General features: G+C 41.5%; 1 protein-coding gene across 3 annotated transcripts in view; it reads right to left on the reverse strand.

The window, feature by feature from the left end:
- Window positions 1–20,124, reverse strand: part of SLC38A5 (solute carrier family 38 member 5) — a 151,532-nt gene that overhangs the window by 13,660 nt on the left and 117,748 nt on the right. For all 3 annotated transcript variants that reach the window (XM_077476626.1, XM_077476634.1, XM_077476619.1), the window contains 8 exons: window positions 18,061–18,176; window positions 12,140–12,213; window positions 9,288–9,380; window positions 6,320–6,401; window positions 6,114–6,196; window positions 3,471–3,529; window positions 2,675–2,815; window positions 84–163 (listed from right to left, as the gene is read on the reverse strand). In XM_077476626.1, the coding sequence (XP_077332752.1) occupies window positions 84–163; window positions 2,675–2,815; window positions 3,471–3,529; window positions 6,114–6,196; window positions 6,320–6,401; window positions 9,288–9,380; window positions 12,140–12,213; window positions 18,061–18,176 (728 nt within the window). The remainder of the gene's footprint in view (window positions 1–83; window positions 164–2,674; window positions 2,816–3,470; window positions 3,530–6,113; window positions 6,197–6,319; window positions 6,402–9,287; window positions 9,381–12,139; window positions 12,214–18,060; window positions 18,177–20,124) is intronic.

Below are 20,124 nucleotides of genomic sequence, written 5' to 3' on the forward strand. Positions count from 1 at the left end.
TGGTGTGGTGTATCACGTTAGACCATTATAGATCCACATCTTCAACACAATCAACCCATTGTCACTTTACCCCAGCTACCTACCTGCGGAGCTCGGTGTATATGGGCAGAACTTCAGGGTGGCAAACAAAAGCAAAAGCGACAATGGGGATGGCATATGCAGTCTGGAATAAAATATAGAAAAATTGTCTTACTTTGGGAAAGTAGTATCTACAGGGATATTGGGGTTTATGTTAATAATCATATCAGTATGATGTTAAAGAAAACAAAGAAAAAAACAAAAAACCCCCAAAACCACGTGTTTCTGTCCAAAGTGTATACTGTGATAAGGGCAAGAGGGCCATCATCATCATCATCTCTTTACATATACAGCCTCTTGTTTTGTAGCACCATACAATGGCTGTTCCCCATGGGTCCTCCTATCTTATTGCGTGTTTAAATGTCTGAAAAACAACAGACTCTCTAAAGTCTCTAATGACATGAAACATCCACAATGCTACAAGAAACTAGACACCAAACAATATATAGCAAAACAATATTAAGTGTCCATCCACTAGATGACAGCTGAATGTAAATAAAATAATTACTTGAGAAAAAAAAAAAAAAAAAAAAAAAAAAACACTGTGCCCCCAAATCCATACCAGACCCTTTGGTTGGGTATGAATTTTGAAGGGAACCCCCACACCAAAATAAAAAAATGGAGTGTGGGCCCCCCCCCCAATGCATACCAAACTCTTATCCGAGCATGCAGGAAAGGGGGGGCAAGCAAGCGCCCCCCACCCTCCTGAACCATACCAAGCCACATGCTCTCTGCATTGCCACCACACCATTTTTTTTTTACATTTTGGTGTGGGGTTACACTCAAAACCCATACCAGACCCAATGGTATGGATTGGGGGGGCGCACACTGTTTTTTCTCAAATGTGAATTGCCAGCATTTCTTTTGTTTACATTCAGCATTCCCAGCTGATGCGTCATATGTTAAGGATGTGGTGGCCAGCTTGCTGGCCCACTCTTTAACGGCAAGCTATTTACCGACGCCGGTGGCGGCCTGCTCCTTACCAAAACACTAGCGCTCCTAAACACTGCTAAACGTCATCAGAAAACGCTGAATATTAGCATTTCTGGTCGGTTTTTAAGCTGCTAGTGTGCATGGAAAAAATAAAAAAAGTTAGTTCTGTTTTACTTATTTTTGTGAAGTGTGATTTTTATTGATTGGTCCATTAACCATTTGTTTAGGATAGGAGTGGAAAGGATTAAACTTTATGTCAGTCTGTGAGCCCACTGGGTAGATATACCCTTGTTTCCTGTACAAAAAATAGGGAAGTAGTTGTCACAGGGACAGGAAGGAAAGGATAGCTAACAAGGCTGAAACGCACGGAGAGAATAGCAGAAATGGAAAATCTAATACACCAAGCTAAAGACAACCCAACCAAATACCGTAATACATGGGCCTGTTGGCTACACTTTAGGGATTCTCCAGAATTTAAGGCATTACTACTTGACCCATTACCAAGCCCCCCATTATGAATTGATCAACACCTCATGTACATAGTAGGCATTTGCTTATGGTTGGATTGTCCGCCATTCTTCATCCTTTATCGCTTTAGTCTCCCCTTATCCATCGCTCACCCCCCCCCCCCCCCCCCCCGAGTTCCTTGAAAGCTTAAGCATCCTGTTCTCATTCACTGACATGGTCTATACATCAACGTAGGATCATACCCAAAACTAATCGCACCCCTGGCTCTTTCCATATAACCTTCGCCACACATGTTTTGTCCCCCTTTTAACTCCTCTCTACTAGTAGAGACATAGACGCACCCTAATAGACCTAAACAGACCTGAACATTGGGCAGGGGCCAAAGGGAACTATGCCACTCCTCATAGACCAACCTTGATAGCACTTTACTTTAGGTGTCTACAATCCTCCCCCCTAGCACAGTTTGTTCCCCTTAGGGTTGCTTGGGTTGGGAGTTGATTTATACAGGTCTCCCTACCATTTCTGGATGGTTCCTCTGATACTCGTTACCAGATGACGCAGACTAGTCTTTAGATATGTTCTAGCCTTCCACAACAGTTTACGTTAAGTATAAGCTACATACCAGTGTGTTTGGTAATATATTGACCAATCGATATATGCCTACGACTAGCATCTTTTTGATACCACACTGTAATGCTTTTTTAGAACACCTTACTTTGGATGTTTAAAGGTTTTCTTGTCTAGTATGTTTTTTGCTATATTTATGTAACAAGTTACCATATACAGTATTGTTATCTGTAGGTCTCAATTTCTCATAAATAAAAACGTATGAAACAAAAAAAATAAAACAATAGCTAACAAAACTATTTCAAACGTTTCCACACTCCTACTAAAAATGTTTTCTCCCCTTCATAGATATTACCAAGTACTTCCTGTCCTAAAAGGAAGGGTAAACCTTCCCTATATCGACACAGCCAGCAACAAAACATATTACAGACTCTTGTCCTTTCCTTCACTATCAAAAGCAAAACTAACTGTTTCAGCTGCAGTTGATACCAAATTACAGTAAACCAACAGAAGCTAGTGAAAATTCATCGACCTTTCTAAACTGGGATCTTGTTTCTTCTTGCCTATAGTACTTGGTGTTCAGTCATTGATGAAACTAGCAGGGGGCGGTAAAATTAAACAGACATACCTGAGTGTTGAGAGTAAACATCTTAGCTGTGCACACCTCCCCTGTGGCAGTAGTAGTATTGTAGCCATTGGTGTAAAGGTTATGCTCTGTGGTTGTTGAGTTGCTCAAGGGACAAGGTATTAGAGACTTCTTGTATATGACCTGAACAGGATGATCAGAGGACACAAAGAGGAGATATCAATAGGCATGAAGACAAAGGGCTAAAATCCAGGAAATGTGATCCACATTTCATAATCCAGAGGCATAAGCCGCAAGTGCTGGATTTTTTTGGAGCTGGTTTTGGCCAACTACACCTTAGTCTACAACAGTGGTCTCCAAACTGCGGCCTTTTGCTTGACCTTATCCGGCCCTTGGGGCACTTTTTCTCCCACTGATACGAGGCACTATTCCTGCCACTGACACCAACAAAAGGGCATGATTACTCCCACTGATATAAATGATGAGGTACTATTCCTCCCATTGACAACAATAATGGGGCACAATTCTTCTACTGACACCACAGATAGGGCACTTTTCCTTCATCTTACAACATCTGTCTGGAGATTAGTTCTTATTGATTAGGAGAAATTCTCATAAAGGAATATCATTAATAAACACACTAATAAAGGAGGAAAAAACTTTTTTTCAAGGCATTTCTATAGCTGTCAGTAAAAAGCCATGCTCCATGGCTCCTTAGAATTTCCTGGATGGGACAGAAAGAACTGATGTGGAAGTTTAGGAAATTATAAAATACTATTTAGAGAAATACCGGAACTGCAAAGTCTGTTTGTTATAAAAGTCAAATATTTAAGCTTACCGCACACAAGAAGAAGACCATACAGCTTAGAGAGAAGCCACTTGTATAGCCCAGATAACCTGAAAGAGATAGAGAGATTATCCACATGAGGATTCGGTCACACACGTTAAGCAGAACTCCGGGAACAAAATGTTTCATTTAAATATGTTCCCCAATATCCAGCAATGATAGGAGTCCACTGTGAACATCAAATGTCTTTGTATACCAAGGTATTAAAGGAGAAATATTGGTTTAGTTCTTCACTTCTGTGACCTGTTTTCAGCTGACAGCAGGCTGAAGCCCGCATACAGCTGTGAGTGACAGTCACCAGCTCTCTGCTCACGGAGCACAGAGAACTGAGTAATCAGTGGTGTTAGATCACTCGGTTCTCAGTCTTAGAGCCATCGGGGGGACAGAGAGAGCATTGGACCAATACTGCATGCATCTAGGCAAGTATGATTAAAAAAAAAAAAATACTACACTTTAAACTTGGAAATGTGTCAGAGACATCATCACTATGCTGTACATAACTTGTGCACAGAGTAGAGCTGTGGGAGGGGCCCAGCAGGCTGCCTGTAAAAAACTACAGGAGGGGGCGGAGACAAGACCAGTCATCCTGCACAATGAGAGAGTACAGCAGCAATTGGTCTTTATTACAGGAAGCTCCCACACAGAGAGAGGAGTTGTTTCATGTGGAATTACTGCATAGATCTAAAGTAATACACAAAGGTCATCAAGATCTATGTAAGATTCTTCACCCCCCTTCTCCTTTTTCTCTTATGCCTTGAAGACCTACACACTGTGATGGTATATATCAGCACTTTATAATTTTTCGATCTTTGTTGCCTACTTTGTGACTTTTGTGTGATTTCTACAGATTGCACATTCCTATACATAACATGGTAACGTATGGTACTTGAACTGTGGTATTACTATTGTCATCTGTTGATATTTTGTACTTTGAAAAGACCGTACACCAGGTAAAACACCCAAACCAGACTGTACACCAGGTATAACAGCCAGCACAGACTGTACACCAGATATAACACTCAGCACAGACTGTACACCAGATATAACACTCAGCACAGACTGTACACCAGATATAACACTCAGCACAGACTGTACACCAGATATAACACTCAGCACAGACTGTACACCAGATATAACACTCAGCACAGACTGTACACCAGATATAAATACCCAGCACAGACTGTACACCAGATATAAACACCCAGCACAGACTGTACACCAGATATAAACACCCAGCACAGACTGTACACCAGATATAAACACCCAGCACAGACTGTACACCAGATATAACACTCAGCACAGACTGTACACCAGATATAACACCCAGCACAGACTGTACACCAGATATAAACACCCAGCACAGACTGTACACCAGATATAAACACCCAGCACAGACTGTACACCAGATATAAACACCCAGCACAGACTGTACACCAGATATAAACACCCAGCACAGACTGTACACCAGATATAAACACCCAGCACAGACTGTACACCAGATATAAATACCCAGCACAGACTGTACACCAGATATAAACACCCAGCACAGACTGTACACCAGATATAAACACCCAGCACAGACTGTACACCAGATATAAACACCCAGCACAGACTGTACACCAGATATAAATACCCAGCACAGACTGTACACCAGATATAAACACCCAGCACAGACTGTACACCAGATATAAACACCCAGCACAGACTGTACACCAGATATAAACACCCAGCACAGACTGTACACCAGATATAACACCCAGCACAGACTGTACACCAGATATAACACCCAGCACAGACTGTACACCAGATATAACACCCAGCACAGACTGTACACCAGATATAAACACCCAGCACAGACTGTACACCAGATATAAACACCCAGCACAGACTGTACACCAGATATAAACACCCAGCACAGACTGTACACCAGATATAAATACCCAGCACAGACTGTACACCAGATATAAACACCCAGCACAGACTGTACACCAGATATAAACACCCAGCACAGACTGTACACCAGATATAAACACCCAGCACAGACTGTACACCAGATATAACACCCAGCACAGACTGTACACCAGATATAACACCCAGCACAGACTGTACACCAGATATAACACCCAGCACAGACTGTACACCAGATATAAACACCCAGCACAGACTGTACACCAGATATAACACCCAGCACAGACTGTACACCAGATATAAACACCCAGCACAGACTGTACACCAGATATAACACCCAGCACAGACTGTACACCAGATATAACACTCAGCACAGACTGTACACCAGATATAAACACCCAGCACAGACTGTACACACCGGGGCGAACACCGAGCACAGATTGTTCACCAGATATACCACCCAGCATAGTCTGTACACCAGATATAGAATAGCACATATGGATTTTATATAAAGAACCGATTTCAATACAACTACACATGACATTCTTTATGAAAGTGCCTGGAAGGAGAATAATCTACTGGTACCAAACAGATACTTTCTTCCACTTAATTCGGTTGTACTGGACAGTAGAGATCCTTATTTCAGTTAGATAAATCTGGCCCATTGAGGAGCAGCCATGAGAACTTTATACGTGTTTGCAGAAGGTCCTTAGATTTGGGTCTTACCAAGATGTTTCATGAGAGCGAGGGGGAGAATGATGAGGATTGTGACAATGATGATGAGCAGGTTGCCTTGGAAATACCAAGCCCTGTGGAGAAGAAGGGATTCAGACAGTGGTAATGTATAACGGTGAGCCCAGGTAAACATGCACACGCACATGCACACAGACACACACACACACACACACATATACAACCCTTTATAATCTTACTCGGTTTTCGCAGTCAACCCCATGAAAGTCTGGATGACGAGTGGCAGCTCGTATTTAATAATGTATAAATAACTGGACATAGCTGAAATAGAAAGGAAGGGTCGGGTTACACTATTCATTAGTCATCACACAAGGTACACTTATTCCCGATTTGCAAAGATGCTGCAGAGACAATGAGGTGCATGTGTAAAACGTAATTTGTTCGGTGCAATTTAAAAACGTACCACACAATATGACTGTTTTCTGATCTTCAGCATGGCAAGTTTCACGTTCTTTATACAACCTATTTTAGTGCATTTGGAGTTATTGCAAAATCTATTTGAGCAGCTGTAACATTTTTTTTTTAATATTCAGAGTTTTGCACTTTACATAAAGATGTGTACATGCTCTGTCTAATGTTTTTTTTTTTTTTTTACCACAGGGAATTAGCATCCCTGCTTAATGACTGCAGACATTAGCCAAGTTCATCTTATGTATGTAAAGCCAAAATTTTGATTTGTCGCTGGAACAGGAATAGAAGGGAAATTTAAAACTAAGACACTTATTCAGATGACAACTGTCAAAGACATGATTTCAAAATGTTAGACAAAAATTGCAGTATGTGACCAGAAACTCCATGGCTCTCAACTGGCTAAGCCTGCCCATATACCTGCACTGTGGGTGGGGAGCAATTAAACACAATCGCTGCTCTGCACTACCGGTCGCGCTCTGTTTCATATCTATATATTTTTTTCTGCTATAAAACATATCCAATAAATAAAAAATAAAAAAATTTCTTCATAAATTTATCCCTGTATGTATTCTACTACATATTTTTGGTAAAACAAAATCCCAATAAAGCATATATTGATTGGTTTGCGCAAAAGTTACAGCGTCTACAAACCATGGGAGATATTTATGGAATTTTTAGTTATTTATTTACTTTTATTAGTAATGGTGGTGATCATTGACCTATAGAGGGAGTTCGATATTGCGGCAGACAAATCAGACAGTTTTGACACTTTTAGGAAACCAGTAACACTAATAAAGTGATCAGTGCTAAAAATATGCACTGTCGCTGTACTAATGACAATGGCTGGGTAGGGGTTAACATCAGGGGCGATCAAAGGATTAACTGTGTGCCTAGCTGGTGTTTTAGTGTAGTGTGGGAGGTGCTTTTATTAGGGGAAGGCATGGATTGCCGTTTCTGCTTTGCAGGAACACAGGATCCATGCCTTCTGTACTGACATAATGGCAATCTGCCTTGTTTACATAGGCAGACGGCCGTTCTGTCTATGTACAGAATGATCAGCAGGTGCCGGCGGTCATCGAGCCCGTGGGACCCGCTGATTGGCTCCCGATGAGTAGAATCACTGTCTGTGATGCTCACTTGTGCCCGCTACTCGGAAGTGCAGAATCGCGTATATATTAGACACTGTGGATTTTATTTTTTGAGCTATAAACAAAAAGAAGAGTGACAAATTTAACAAAACAAAAAACAAAAACAAAAAAAAAACACACACACGCACACACAAATATCTTATACTTTTTTCTATAATAAATATCCCACTTTTTTGTTTTTTGATAAAAAAAAAAAGTATTCTTCTACATATTTAAAAAAATCCGCAATAAGCGTAAATTGGTTTGCGCAAAAGTTAGTGTCTACAAAATAGGGGATAGATTTAGGGCCTTTTTATTATTACTTTTTTTTTTTTCTTTTTTTTACTAGTAATGGTGGCGATCGGCGATTTTTAATCGGGACTCTGACATTATGGTGGACACATCAGACACTTTTGACACATTTTTGAAACCAGTAATTATACAGTGATCAGTGCTATAAAAATGCACTGATTACTGTGTAAATGTCACTGGCAGGGAAGGGGTTAACACTAGGGGACAATCAAGGGGTTAACGGTGTTCCCTAGGTGTGCTTATAACTGTGGGGTGATGGGACTGTCTAGGAGGAGAGAGAGAGAGAGAGATCGATGTTCATACTTAGTATGAACATACAATCTGTCTCCTCTCCCCTGAAAGAACCGGGATCTGTGTGTTTACACACACAGATCCCGGTTCTCGCTCTGTTACGAGCGATCGCGGGAGCCCGACGAGCCCGAGCTCCGGGCCGTGCCCCTAGTGGCCAAAAGGCATAAGGCAATGGTGTTTCGCCCAGCTGTGGCATTCTGCTGCTGTAAAACTGTGGCAACTGGTCGGCAAGAAGTTAATAAGCAGCAAATATGGCTGCCCCACATTTACTGTGGTTGGGCCTGGTGACTTGCTATTTAGGAAAATTGCCAACTGCTATCACATTCATATAAACAGGGCCAAGGATAAATCAAAGGGAAAAAAAACAAGCTTATTTAACGACCAGCTCGCAGACAACTCAATCAACCTAACAGTATGTGTTAAAAGCAGGGGTTTAGTCTGCACACATTTGCAAATGCATGCATAAGCCACAGAGCCCGTTTTGTATCACTGTATATTGGTCAGGCAACACACTGGTCGGTAAGTAAGCTTGCTATCACATTCAGCAGGGAGATTTGTAGCCCTTTGTAAAACTCGAAGGCTAAAGTAGCTGTAGGGGGGAGGAACGGGTCTGTTTTTAGCATACTGGCACTCATGGGATAGAGACTAGTACAGCAGGGTATGGAGGAGCAAGGGATCTCAAAGCGAGTCAGCATGCTCTCTATGCTTCAGCATAAAATTGCATGCTGCCATCAATAAAACTATCTAGGAGTAGTTTTTATTGATATAACCATGGCACAAGGGGCAGAGCTTGTACAACAGCATGTCAGTGTTGAAGCGTGTCAAGGGCTACATGGTGTCTGAAGAGAAAACCACCTGCTTGTTCAAAGGCTGACTGGTTCCTGAACTCCTCATGCAAGAGTGTCAACCACTGCCTTATTCCTCATTACAATCAAAGATCTGATGATTCTTAACATTTCCTTTTGAAGTGGTTAAACAGAATATAGAAGAGAAATAGATTTCTTACCGCCCACATTATGAATGGTTATAATTAACGCTGCCATAACCTTCCCCACGGGTCCAAATGCTCTCATTCCAAGCTGCTCGTAGGCACGTATACCTGAGGAGGAAAGATTGAGAGAGGAAATTGGTGGGAAATGGTCACTGCATGTGTAAAACGGAGAAAAGAAGATGGTGTGAGTATAAATGGAGAGGTTGCAGGAAGCTCAGGGAGAGCAGATGAAAGAACGGATGTTGAAGAGTGATTAGATATGTGATATTTCTAAGAGAACTCCACTAAACCCTGCACATACAGGTATGTGTACCAAAAAATAAAGTTTGGACCAAACAAAGGTAAAAGTGTGAACTACAGGTATTCTGATGATCTCACTGTTGGTCAAACCTTGCTGCAGAGGTTAGTCCTAGTGTCACACTGGCACAATCATGACTGAGGGACCTGCAGAATGCAGAGGTCTCAAAAACATTAAACACTTGACCAATCCCCCCTTCCAAAATGACCAGAAGACACATGTTCTTTGGAGTCGAATTGCCATAATGGCCTTTTATTACAAAACCATTAAATATAACATTCACAAGAAAACAAGTTTAATGCATATAATTTAGTCAATGCATAACAAAATATACCAACCTCAGCTTATGCCCGATCTAAGGTCTTTGAAGGCCTATATACTGACAATTAACCGGTTGTATCTGCCACCCAATCAAAAGCCCCCAGCCGCAACTACACCAGCTCGGGGACAATTAACCACTTATGTACTACCAGCTACAACCTAATACCCCGATGTTACCACCGTATTGCTAGGAAGGGACACCCATAACTCAGATGGGCCCAACCTACAATTTTCCCCAATTTTTTTAACCAGCACCGCCTTCAAAGACCCAATAGATCTCCTGCCTGCTACTATGACATGGAAATAAAAAGGACATAGAAATTGAATGGAAAGCTAACAACATAAGACCTGAAAAACCACTACAAATACCCCATCATCTTGAGAAAGTAGGAGGCTCCATCAAACCAAAATTAACAAGGGAGGGTGTGAGAAAACCGTCTGGTGTTGTGATAAGCTTCGACTGAGCTGTGACATGATCCCCCTTCCTCTCTACCCATTGCCATGAACTCTTCATTTTGCTAAGCAGACTGCATCACTCTAAATCACCCACTAATACTCTGCCTCTTCTGCAGGCCCCAGTCATGCTGGCCCTCCTCCTAGTTTCACGTACTCAGCTCCAGGCCATATACAGTACTAATTTCGCCATTCTGGAGCATTGCTTTATGTTGTGCGTTAAAGTGGAAAGTAAACATTCCCAAACCTAAATCTCCAAAAGCAAGTTCCAGTTTGAATTACTGTAATGCCCCGTACACACGATCGGAAATTCCGACCAGCAAAAGGCCGATGTGAGCTTTTGGTCGGAAATTACGACTTTGCATATGCTCCATTCGACTTTTGCTGGCGGAATTCCCGCCAGCAAAAGATTGAGAGCAGGGTCTTAATTTTTCGGTTGAAAAATGTTCCGTTTGGAAATTCCGATCATATGTACAAATTCCGACGTGCAAAATTCCTACGCATGCTTTGAACAGAAGCATTGAACTTAATTTGCTCGGCTCGTCATAGTGTTGTACGTCATCGTGTTCTTGACAGTAGAAAGTTCAGAGAACTTGTGTGACCGTGTGTATGCAAGCTAAGCTTGAGCGGAATTCCGTCTGAAAAACCATCCAAGATTTTTCCAGCGGAAATTCCGCTCGTGTGTATGCGGCATAAGACTTTGATTTGGACTGCAGGGCACAGCTCTCTTCTGCCCCTAAAAGCCAGTGCCATCTTAGATTTTGGTGCCGCCTTCCTATGGGGGGCAAAATAGGCATGTCAAAAACACATGCTTTTGCCAGAGTGGATGCTTGGGTACCTGATGTCTTCCCTGGAAGGTGATTGAATCCTCACACTGTTAAGATGCTGGGAATGCAGGAAATAGTGTGCATACACTAGTCAACATCAGAAAGAAAAAGAGGGTATGAAACAGACTGAGGACTGATTACGGTGACCAGAATATGATCCATGGACAGTAGTTATGGTCACTTTCAGATTAAGAAATGTTTAACTGGTGAGTTTAACTCTGCTTTATGGCAGCCCATCCAAACAAATGGACAAAAACCAGACATGCACCATTTTGTTCAATGCAGCACAACACAATGTACAATGTGTTACTGTGTGTGTTGTGGTATGCTGCATCACATGGGCATTGAATGTCTTCTGGTTTTGTGTGTTGGGGTTTCACACTGTAGAGGTGTGAATGGGCCCAATGACATTCAAAAACACATCCAACCTAGATGGCAAATCTAGAAGAGTGAAAACCAACCTAATTATATACCGAATTTCTGCTTCTAATGCTACCTGTCACTTTTAGGGAGGTTTATCTTCACATCCTGTCCCAGTGATTTATGCTGTCCAATAATAAAAGTGATATTTTGGTCAGATAGGGTAGCAGGGTTTGCTCAATTGTTAGCAACCTTGGCTGGTGTCAGGGGTTCTGCTTAAACCTACTAAGGGCACAAATTGTATGAATCGTCCCTCTGTCTTTGTGATTTTCTCCTAATGACTCCATTATCCTGACAAATCCCACAAAATACAGCTTCCACCTAAAACTGCCCTTGTGCATGCCTGTGTATATAAATGTGGTGGGACAATAGAATGTGAGCTTCTTAAAGAAAGAGACTGTTAAAAATGCCTTTGATTTTTTTTTAAACTCTGTATAAATGAATAAAATATATAAAATATTGGTGACTTTCAAAAGCACTGTGTACAGGAGAGGCAGTACACAGTATAAAGAAGAAATAATAATACAAAAAAAGAGAAGGCTACTTACCAACAACACCTGAACACTTGAGGAGGAGGTGGATGGAATAAGCAGACAAGACAGCAATGCATATTAAAAGGATCCTATAGAGAAGACCAAAGACACATTTTAATGTTCAACAAGCATTTGCAATCTGCAGCTCTTTAGCTGCTGAAGAACTACAAGTCCTAGTACACCCTGCTAAACGCCGAATAATGAAGCATGATAGGGCTTGTAGTCCTGCTGGCTAAAGCAGATCTGGCCTACGAGGTCTAAGACTCTTATTAGAAACCTGTCCTGAAATATGGGGCTGACATTGCTGTCCTCTTTTTTTTTTTCAAAATTTGCAGGCTTTTTTTGATTTATTTTTTTTTAAGCAAAAAATAAAAAACCCAGCAGTGATTAAATACCATCAAAAGAAAGCTCTATTTGTGTGAAAAAATGATAAAAATTTAATTTGGGAACAGTGTTCCACGACCGTGCAATTGTCATTCAAATTGTGACAGCACCGAAAGCTGAAAATTGCCCTAGGCAAGTGGTTAAAATACATTCAGTGGTGGTGGTGCTGAAACTGCATTCTCAATGTTACCAGTGTTGAAAATGTAGAAAAAAAAAAAAAAAAGTTTCTTTGTGTCTGTTATAACATTTTGTAAATAAGTAAGGGTACTTATGGGTGGCACTGATGGGCAATGATGGGCGGAAGCACTGGCAGGCAATACTGATGGGCACTGATTGGCATCCTCTACATTCAGTGCTGGTGGTGCTGAAACTGCATTCCCAGTGTTCCCACTGATGAACAGCCTTGGAGATATCTATACTGAGTGAGGACAAGATGGAGTTTTAAAATTATTTTCAGTTTTCAGCGCTGTTGCACTTTGAATGACAATTGCGCGGTCATGCAACACTGTACCCACATGAATTTTTATCATTTTGTTTCCACAAATAGAGCTTTCTTTTGGTGGTATTTGATCACCTCTGAGGTTTTTCTTTTTTGCTAAACAAAAAAAAAAAGTTTCTTAGGTACTTATGGGTACTTATGGGTGGCACTGATGAGGAAGCACTGGCAGGCAATACTGATGGGCACTGATTGGCATCGTATATGGGCGCTGATTGGCATCCCTGGTCATCATGGGTGGCATACCAGGTGGTCATCCTTGGTGGCCCTGGTGGCATCCCTGGTGGTCCTGGATGGGCATCCTCGGGGGGGCTGTGCGGATAATCAGTGCAGACCCCCCTCCCAGGCAACCTGCTGATCGGCTCTCCTCTACTCGCAGCTGTCAGATGCGAGTGAGGAAAAGCCGATACCAGTCTCTTCCTGTTTACACTGTGATTGGACACAGCTGATCACATGGTAAAGAGTCTTCCTCAGAGACATCTGAGCATGCGCTGGCTGTTATCCTGAAAGACATCATTTGACATTCAGTCTGTATAACGGAACCACCATCATTTTGCTATAGGCCGGACGGGAAGTGGTTAATGTCTGTATGTCTTTTTCAAGGAAAGATTAATAAAGGAATTTGTAACAACACCTGTTAGGAATTGTCCAATCTAATTATCGGCGTAATCTCAGCGAAAGTGAAATTTGAATCAATATTTGTAGAAGTATAGAAGAAAGTTTAGCCAAGATCCATTTTATTCACTTTTTGAGTTATCCTGCCAGCCCCCCAACATTTTATACAGTGTGTCCAGAGGTGTCCCTGGACTTTAGAAATGAACCTACAACAGATCGTTGCCCTTCTAAAGAGCTTTGCTGTTCAAAGCTTGAATTTCTGCTTAGCGTCATGTCTCCAACCACCGACCAATGGTGTCCTGTAGCCTCATAGCAGCCAGCTGATGGAACCACGGTGGTCAGCATCTTCATTTGGGTCTTCAGAAGGCATAGCTCTCCAAGGAAACAAAGACATACGGGTATATGGAAATCAGGAACAGGTAAGTATTAATAATCTTCTATTACAGGCCTTTTTTTTTTTTTTTTTTTTTTAGGTGACAAGTCACTTTATGGTGGCCATAAAAACGCAGCGTAGAAGAGTCTAACTGTTCAGAAAGGAAGGACCAGAATCTGATATGTGCAGCTTCTCTTTTTCTCCTTACTGCTATGTGAAATATGGCAATGTAGCGTGCCAGACCATGGGTGTTCATCTCCACTTAGACTGATCCGCATTGATCTGGCTCATTGAACTGAAATCTCTAGTAAAAATGAAGCTGGTTATTCAGGATTAAGGTGAAATAGTGGCTTTAAAGTAAGCTCTACCTTATAGTTCCTGTAGAAGCACTCTGTTTATGAATGCCACATTGTATAGTCAGGCGTAGCTCTACTTAAACACGTGCATTGGCACACAAAAGGTAGCAGAAGCTGTAGTCATCTGCTTCACATGTCATGCAAACAGAACGAGCTGTGTCCAAACAAAGCAGATCAAGCGTGTCCTTGGAACGTCATTATAGCAATGGAAAAATGAAGACTTGTGCTTTTAAACACACATCAAATGTAGGAAATGGCGTCTCCAGCAGTTGGAGTATACAGAGATGTTTTTACTGCACCAATGGATTTGAAGAATAATGCACATGCTCTTTTAAATCGCTCACCCCTCTTGTGCTATATGGATGTATAGCTTAAAGCGGGAGTCCACCGCTTTTTTTTTTTAAAAGCCAGCAGCTACAAATACTGCAGCTGCTGACTTTTAAAATAGTGACACTTACCTGTCCAGCGCGCCCGCGATGTCGGCACCCGAAGCCGATCTCTAGGTCGTCTGTCGGTTCCTGCCGCCGCCATCTTGGGTATGGGAATCAGGAAATGGAGCCTTTCGGCTTCATTTCCCGGTTCCCTACTGCGCATGCGCGAATTGCGCTGCGCAATAAGGACGCTCCCCGCTGCCTCTGGGATCTGTGTGTTTCCCAGCAGGCAGCGGGGCACTTGCGGGAAGGGGCGGGCACTTGCGGAAAGGGGCGTAAGTTACGCCCCTTTCCGCAGAGAGCTATCCCGGAAGTGGGTGCAGTTACCTGGATTATCCAGGTAACTGCACCCCCCTCCCCCCTGAAAGGTGCCGATTGTGGCACCGGAGGGGGGGAGGGTTCCGATGAGCGGAAGGTCCACTTTAGGGTGGACCTCTGCTTTAAAGCCGTTTTTAACACACCAAACCAAAAACATATTACATTGCAGCTTATCATTAGATATGGTGGCTGCATTAGTTCTTTTTTTTTTGCCCTTTTCCCCTCTGTTTTCACCAGGTGACCCTTGCCAGTAATGCCCCGTACACACGAGCGGAATGTCCGTCAGAAAATGTCAGATGGAAGCTTTTCATCGTATATTCTGATCGTGTGTATGCCTCATCTGACTTTTTTTTTTTTCGAAAATTCTGGTGGACCTAGAAATAGAACATGTTTTAAATCTTTCCGAAGGAACCAATTCCTAACGGGATAACCGATCCCCTGTATGCTGTTCTGACGGACCAAAAACGAGGCATGCTCTGAAGCAAGTACGAGATGGAAGCTATTGGCTATTGAACTTCCGTTTTCTAGACCCGTCGTACGTGCTGTACGTCACTGCGTTCCTGGCGATCGGACTTCGGTGTGATTGTGTGTACGCAAGACAGTTTCAGCAGAATTTCGGCGGAACGCAGACGGAAAAACCTTCAGAGTTATGCGGCATAACACACCTCCTGTATTAGGAAGGGGGAGAGATCACCGCTCCAGGAGAACAAACAGATGGTAAACCTCTCTCTCTCGGTTTGGAAGCTGTAGGTGCTGGCAATTGCTAGTACCAATAAACAGGAACTGATTCTGGACCGCTGCACTCTTGAAAAATTGCCTTCTTTTATTTAGAAAAGTTCACATCAAAATCAAAGATGAAAATCACAGTAGACAAAAGAGCTGAAGTTTCGCAACAGTAGTGCTTATTCATAGCTATGAATAAGTGACGTTCGTCAGCTGAATGCTTACTACACATGCACAGCAGGTTTGCTGATCAGACAGAACACCTGCACTAACTCGGAAGCAGCAGCAGACATCTTACTACACCCAGCTACGTCTTGAATTTCAGTCATTTTAGCTGTAAACTGAACGGATAGAAATAAATATAGTATATTGACATCTGTGATGCTGGTGTTAATGTTACATTTTCAAAGAATCTGGATGCCAGCAGTAGGAAGGTGACAGAGGCCATCTTGGTACACCCCACGCTGGACAGCACTAAATGTTTACGCTTTGAAAATATAATGTGAAAACAGCATGATAGATCTGAATATACCATGTTTATTTATATAGGCTCACTTAATTGGTAAAATGACTGTGAAAGTCAAGACATAGCTGGGTGTGGTAAGATGTCTGCTGGTGTCTTATGACTGCAGGCATTCTGTCAGATTAGCAAACCTGCACATGTGCAGTAAAGCCCCATACACACTATCAGATTTTCTGCTGATTTTTCTTTCAGATTTACCAAAACCATATAATATGAGGTCAAACCTTACAAGTTTCGAATTGTATGCAACCAGGCAGGCCCTTGCACTACATGGTTTTGGTCAATGTGAAGACAAAAATCTGCAAAAAATCTGATAGTGTGTATGGGGCTTTAGTATTCAGCTGACGGAACATCACTTCTGTTACCTAATCTGATGGGTTGTCGATTCTGATGGAACACACTGTCAAAAGGGCCAACTTGTCAAAATCTGCAATTACGTCACTTCCGCTTTCTCTCCAGCAGCACTAATTGCAGATTTAGACGACTTGCCTGTTTTCACAGAACACCGGCAGCGTATACACTACAGGTATACGACGACTTGGAAGTTTTGATAGAACAGGTAAGCAGTAAAAAAAAAAAAAGTTGTCGCTGCCTTGGAGGTGGCCATGTTTTTGGTTAGTAGTGGACAGACTAACACTGCCCACTCATTATATTGTCTACTGTACGTCAATTGTGTCACTTCCACTTTCTCTACAGCAGCTGTAATTGCAGATTTCAATGCCTGTTTCCCATAACACAGGCAGCGTATACACTACAGTAGACAATATAATGAGTGGGCATTGTTAATCCGCCCACTCATTATATTGTCTACCGTAGTCTATACGCTGCCGGTGTTCTGGGAAAACAGGAAAGTAGTTGAAATCTGCAATTACAGCTGCTGGAGTGAAAGTGGAAGTGTTGTAGTTGGAGATTTTGACAGAACACCGACATCCGGCTCAGGCTCTCAATGACCTGCTGAGAGCCTGAGCCGCACAGTCCAGCGCTCCAGTAAGCGTGGAGGGGCAGTGAAGAGGGCCAATGGCTTACAGTCACCAGGTCTCTGCACAGAGAGCACTGAGAACTGAGCGATCAATGGCGTTTGATTGCTCGGTTCTCAGTGTTAGAGGCGCTGGTGGACAGATGCTGCATCTACCCAAGTATGATTATTAAAAAAGAAACTAAAAAAAAAAAAAAAAAAGTGTTCTTTTATTAAGAACACTTTTCACAACCTGCTTTTTGCTCCTTGGACTGCTAGTGAACATTACCATATGCACGTTCTTTTCCTCCTGTAAGCTCCACCAAAACACCCACCATTTCATCCATCAGCTAACAGAGCAGATAATTTAACTGCAAGCCTGATCTCATTTTTCACTTGGTGTGTGGTACACTCAATATGAAGAAATATTTCAATAATTAAAAAGAAAGAACTTTGCAAGAATGTATAGGAGAAGTAATTGGTGTGTTTATGGTTTACTAGCGTTGCTCTTTAATTACATAATTGGTCAGTATAACATGCTATGTAAGGTGGTCTTTGTGCATGTATATAATCCAGGCTTGTCTGTATATTGAGTCCAGGCTGTTCTCAGTGTGGGAATATGAGCCTGCAATCTCTCCAGCTGCAGCTGTTTAGGGCCATTACTCTCACAGAAGCTGTTCATGGAAAGGACTTTCCCAAACTGATAGGAACCTGGATCTGTGCCAGGAAACACTGTACGGTTAGGAGGGTAGGAATACTCACACGAAAAGAATGATTCCTGTGTTCGACATTGCATAGGCCAGGCCTAAGATCCCACTCCCCATAATGGCATTGCTCAGGTTAAACACTGACATCCCAAATGACGTCTTGCCTTCGAACTGTGGGAGGAACAACAAATGGTCAGCCAAAGAGAGAGCAAGAGCGAGGCCCACAACATATCTTTCACAACACTAGCTAGTTTCAAGTAGGCATCTACACGTTATCCATGTTCATATACAAGAGTGTCAAACCAAAAAAGGACACCACAACTTTTAAAGGGCCAACAAAAATCTACAAAAAAAAAAAAGTTGATACTGAAGCCTCTCTACACTTGGGCACCATATTGTTTAAGGTTACAAAGTAAGCCAAAAAGTTTTTCAGCATTTAACACCACTTTTCGGCATAGGCTGAGACCTTTATCCTACGAGGACTACCATCCTTTACATTGATGCAAATCAACGTTTAACAAGAACTATCGTTAAAGTTCTTTCCCCTATGAGACAAAGTACATGTAGAAGGTACTACATGTACTTTGTCCAATATGGGACAGAACATCAAAAAAAAAAAAATTAACCGATGGGACTTTAAAGAAGAACTATCGTTAATTTTTTTTTTGATGTTCTGTCCCCTATGGGACAAAGTACATGTTGGACCTTCTTCATGTACGTTGTCCCATAGGGGACAGAACATCAAAAAAAGTTAATGATAGTTCTTCTTTAAAGTCCCATGTTGCTAGGCATTTGCTAACTGCCTAGTTATTACATCCGACCTATTCCCCTCCTACTTAGGCTGATCCAACTGTCTCAGCTGTGAGCCCTTTGATGTGATGTATTGTACAATTGCTTTTTTATTCTTTTTCGTATCAAATTATAAATGGATAGCAATTTTTATACTTTTTGTAGGCACTGTAAAAGTCTGTGTCCTTGTGCTTTGATTTTTTTATATTTTTATATTTTATATTTTATATATATTTTTTGGGATGTTGGTGCAACAGGCACATTGTACAGTAGTAAAAAAAAATTACATATTATATATACACATATATATATATATATATATATATATATATATATATATATATATATATATATATATATATACACACATACACACACACACACACACACACACACATACATACATACATACATACATACACACACGTGTGATAAAAAGGCTGCAGACATTTTGGGTGTAAAAGAGGAACAAAATTTGCCTAGAGATGTGTTTGATTATTTTTTAGATAAATATGTAAAAAAAAAAAAAAAAAAAAAAAAAAAAAAAAAAAAGAGATCAGTCGGAAGCAAGTAATGTTTTTACATTTTGTTAATTTCTTTAAATTGTTATAGTTAGTAATTTTTTTTATCATGGGTGGAAGGGAAGAAAATTGCTTCCCCCCATAGTGCTATTGCCATGGGGGAATCCCTCCGACAATGCTGTTGTGTTCTGCTGGCAGGGAGTCTTCCCTGCCAGCAGAACACAAGGAGGTTGATTTGCAAAAGGCAAATAGACTGAGCACTTTGCAAATTGCAGTTGGTCCAGGAGCTTAGTAAAATGATCAGAAGCTCTGCTGACTTCAATCATCCAGTCATATGTAAGCAAAAATTGTGTTTTTTTGTTTTTTTTTTCCTTGCATATGATTGGGTATTCTTTGCAAAGTGAAGCTTTACCTCATTTACCAAGCTCTGGAGCAACTGTACTTCCAGGGGGGACAGTCTATTTGCCTTTAGTATATCAACCCCTATGATCACTGCTAGCAGCTATAGCCGCCGCGAGTGATCGCATGTATAAAATCCAATTGGCTGGTTGTACTGAAGTCGATCCCTGATCCCTGCCAAGATTCGATCCATCTATGGCTAGCTTTAGTGCCATTCTCTGGGCTCTTTCTAATTCAAGGACATCCTTTTTACCAATTAGTAACAAAAACTGCACTGGATTTTCATAAGTCACATAAGACTGAGCCAGTGTTTTATAACAGAAACAGAATAATGGATTGAGCACTTGAATATGTGCCCATTTTTTTTAAAGAAGTATTTTGCTAGCATTGTTAGCTTGGCATTGCATGCT

The sequence above is a fragment of the Lithobates pipiens genome, unplaced genomic scaffold (assembly GCF_037356315.1).
Source record: "Lithobates pipiens isolate NorthernLeopardFrog02 unplaced genomic scaffold, aLitPip1_a1.2 Scaffold_1, whole genome shotgun sequence".
NCBI lineage: Eukaryota > Metazoa > Chordata > Amphibia > Anura > Ranidae > Lithobates > Lithobates pipiens.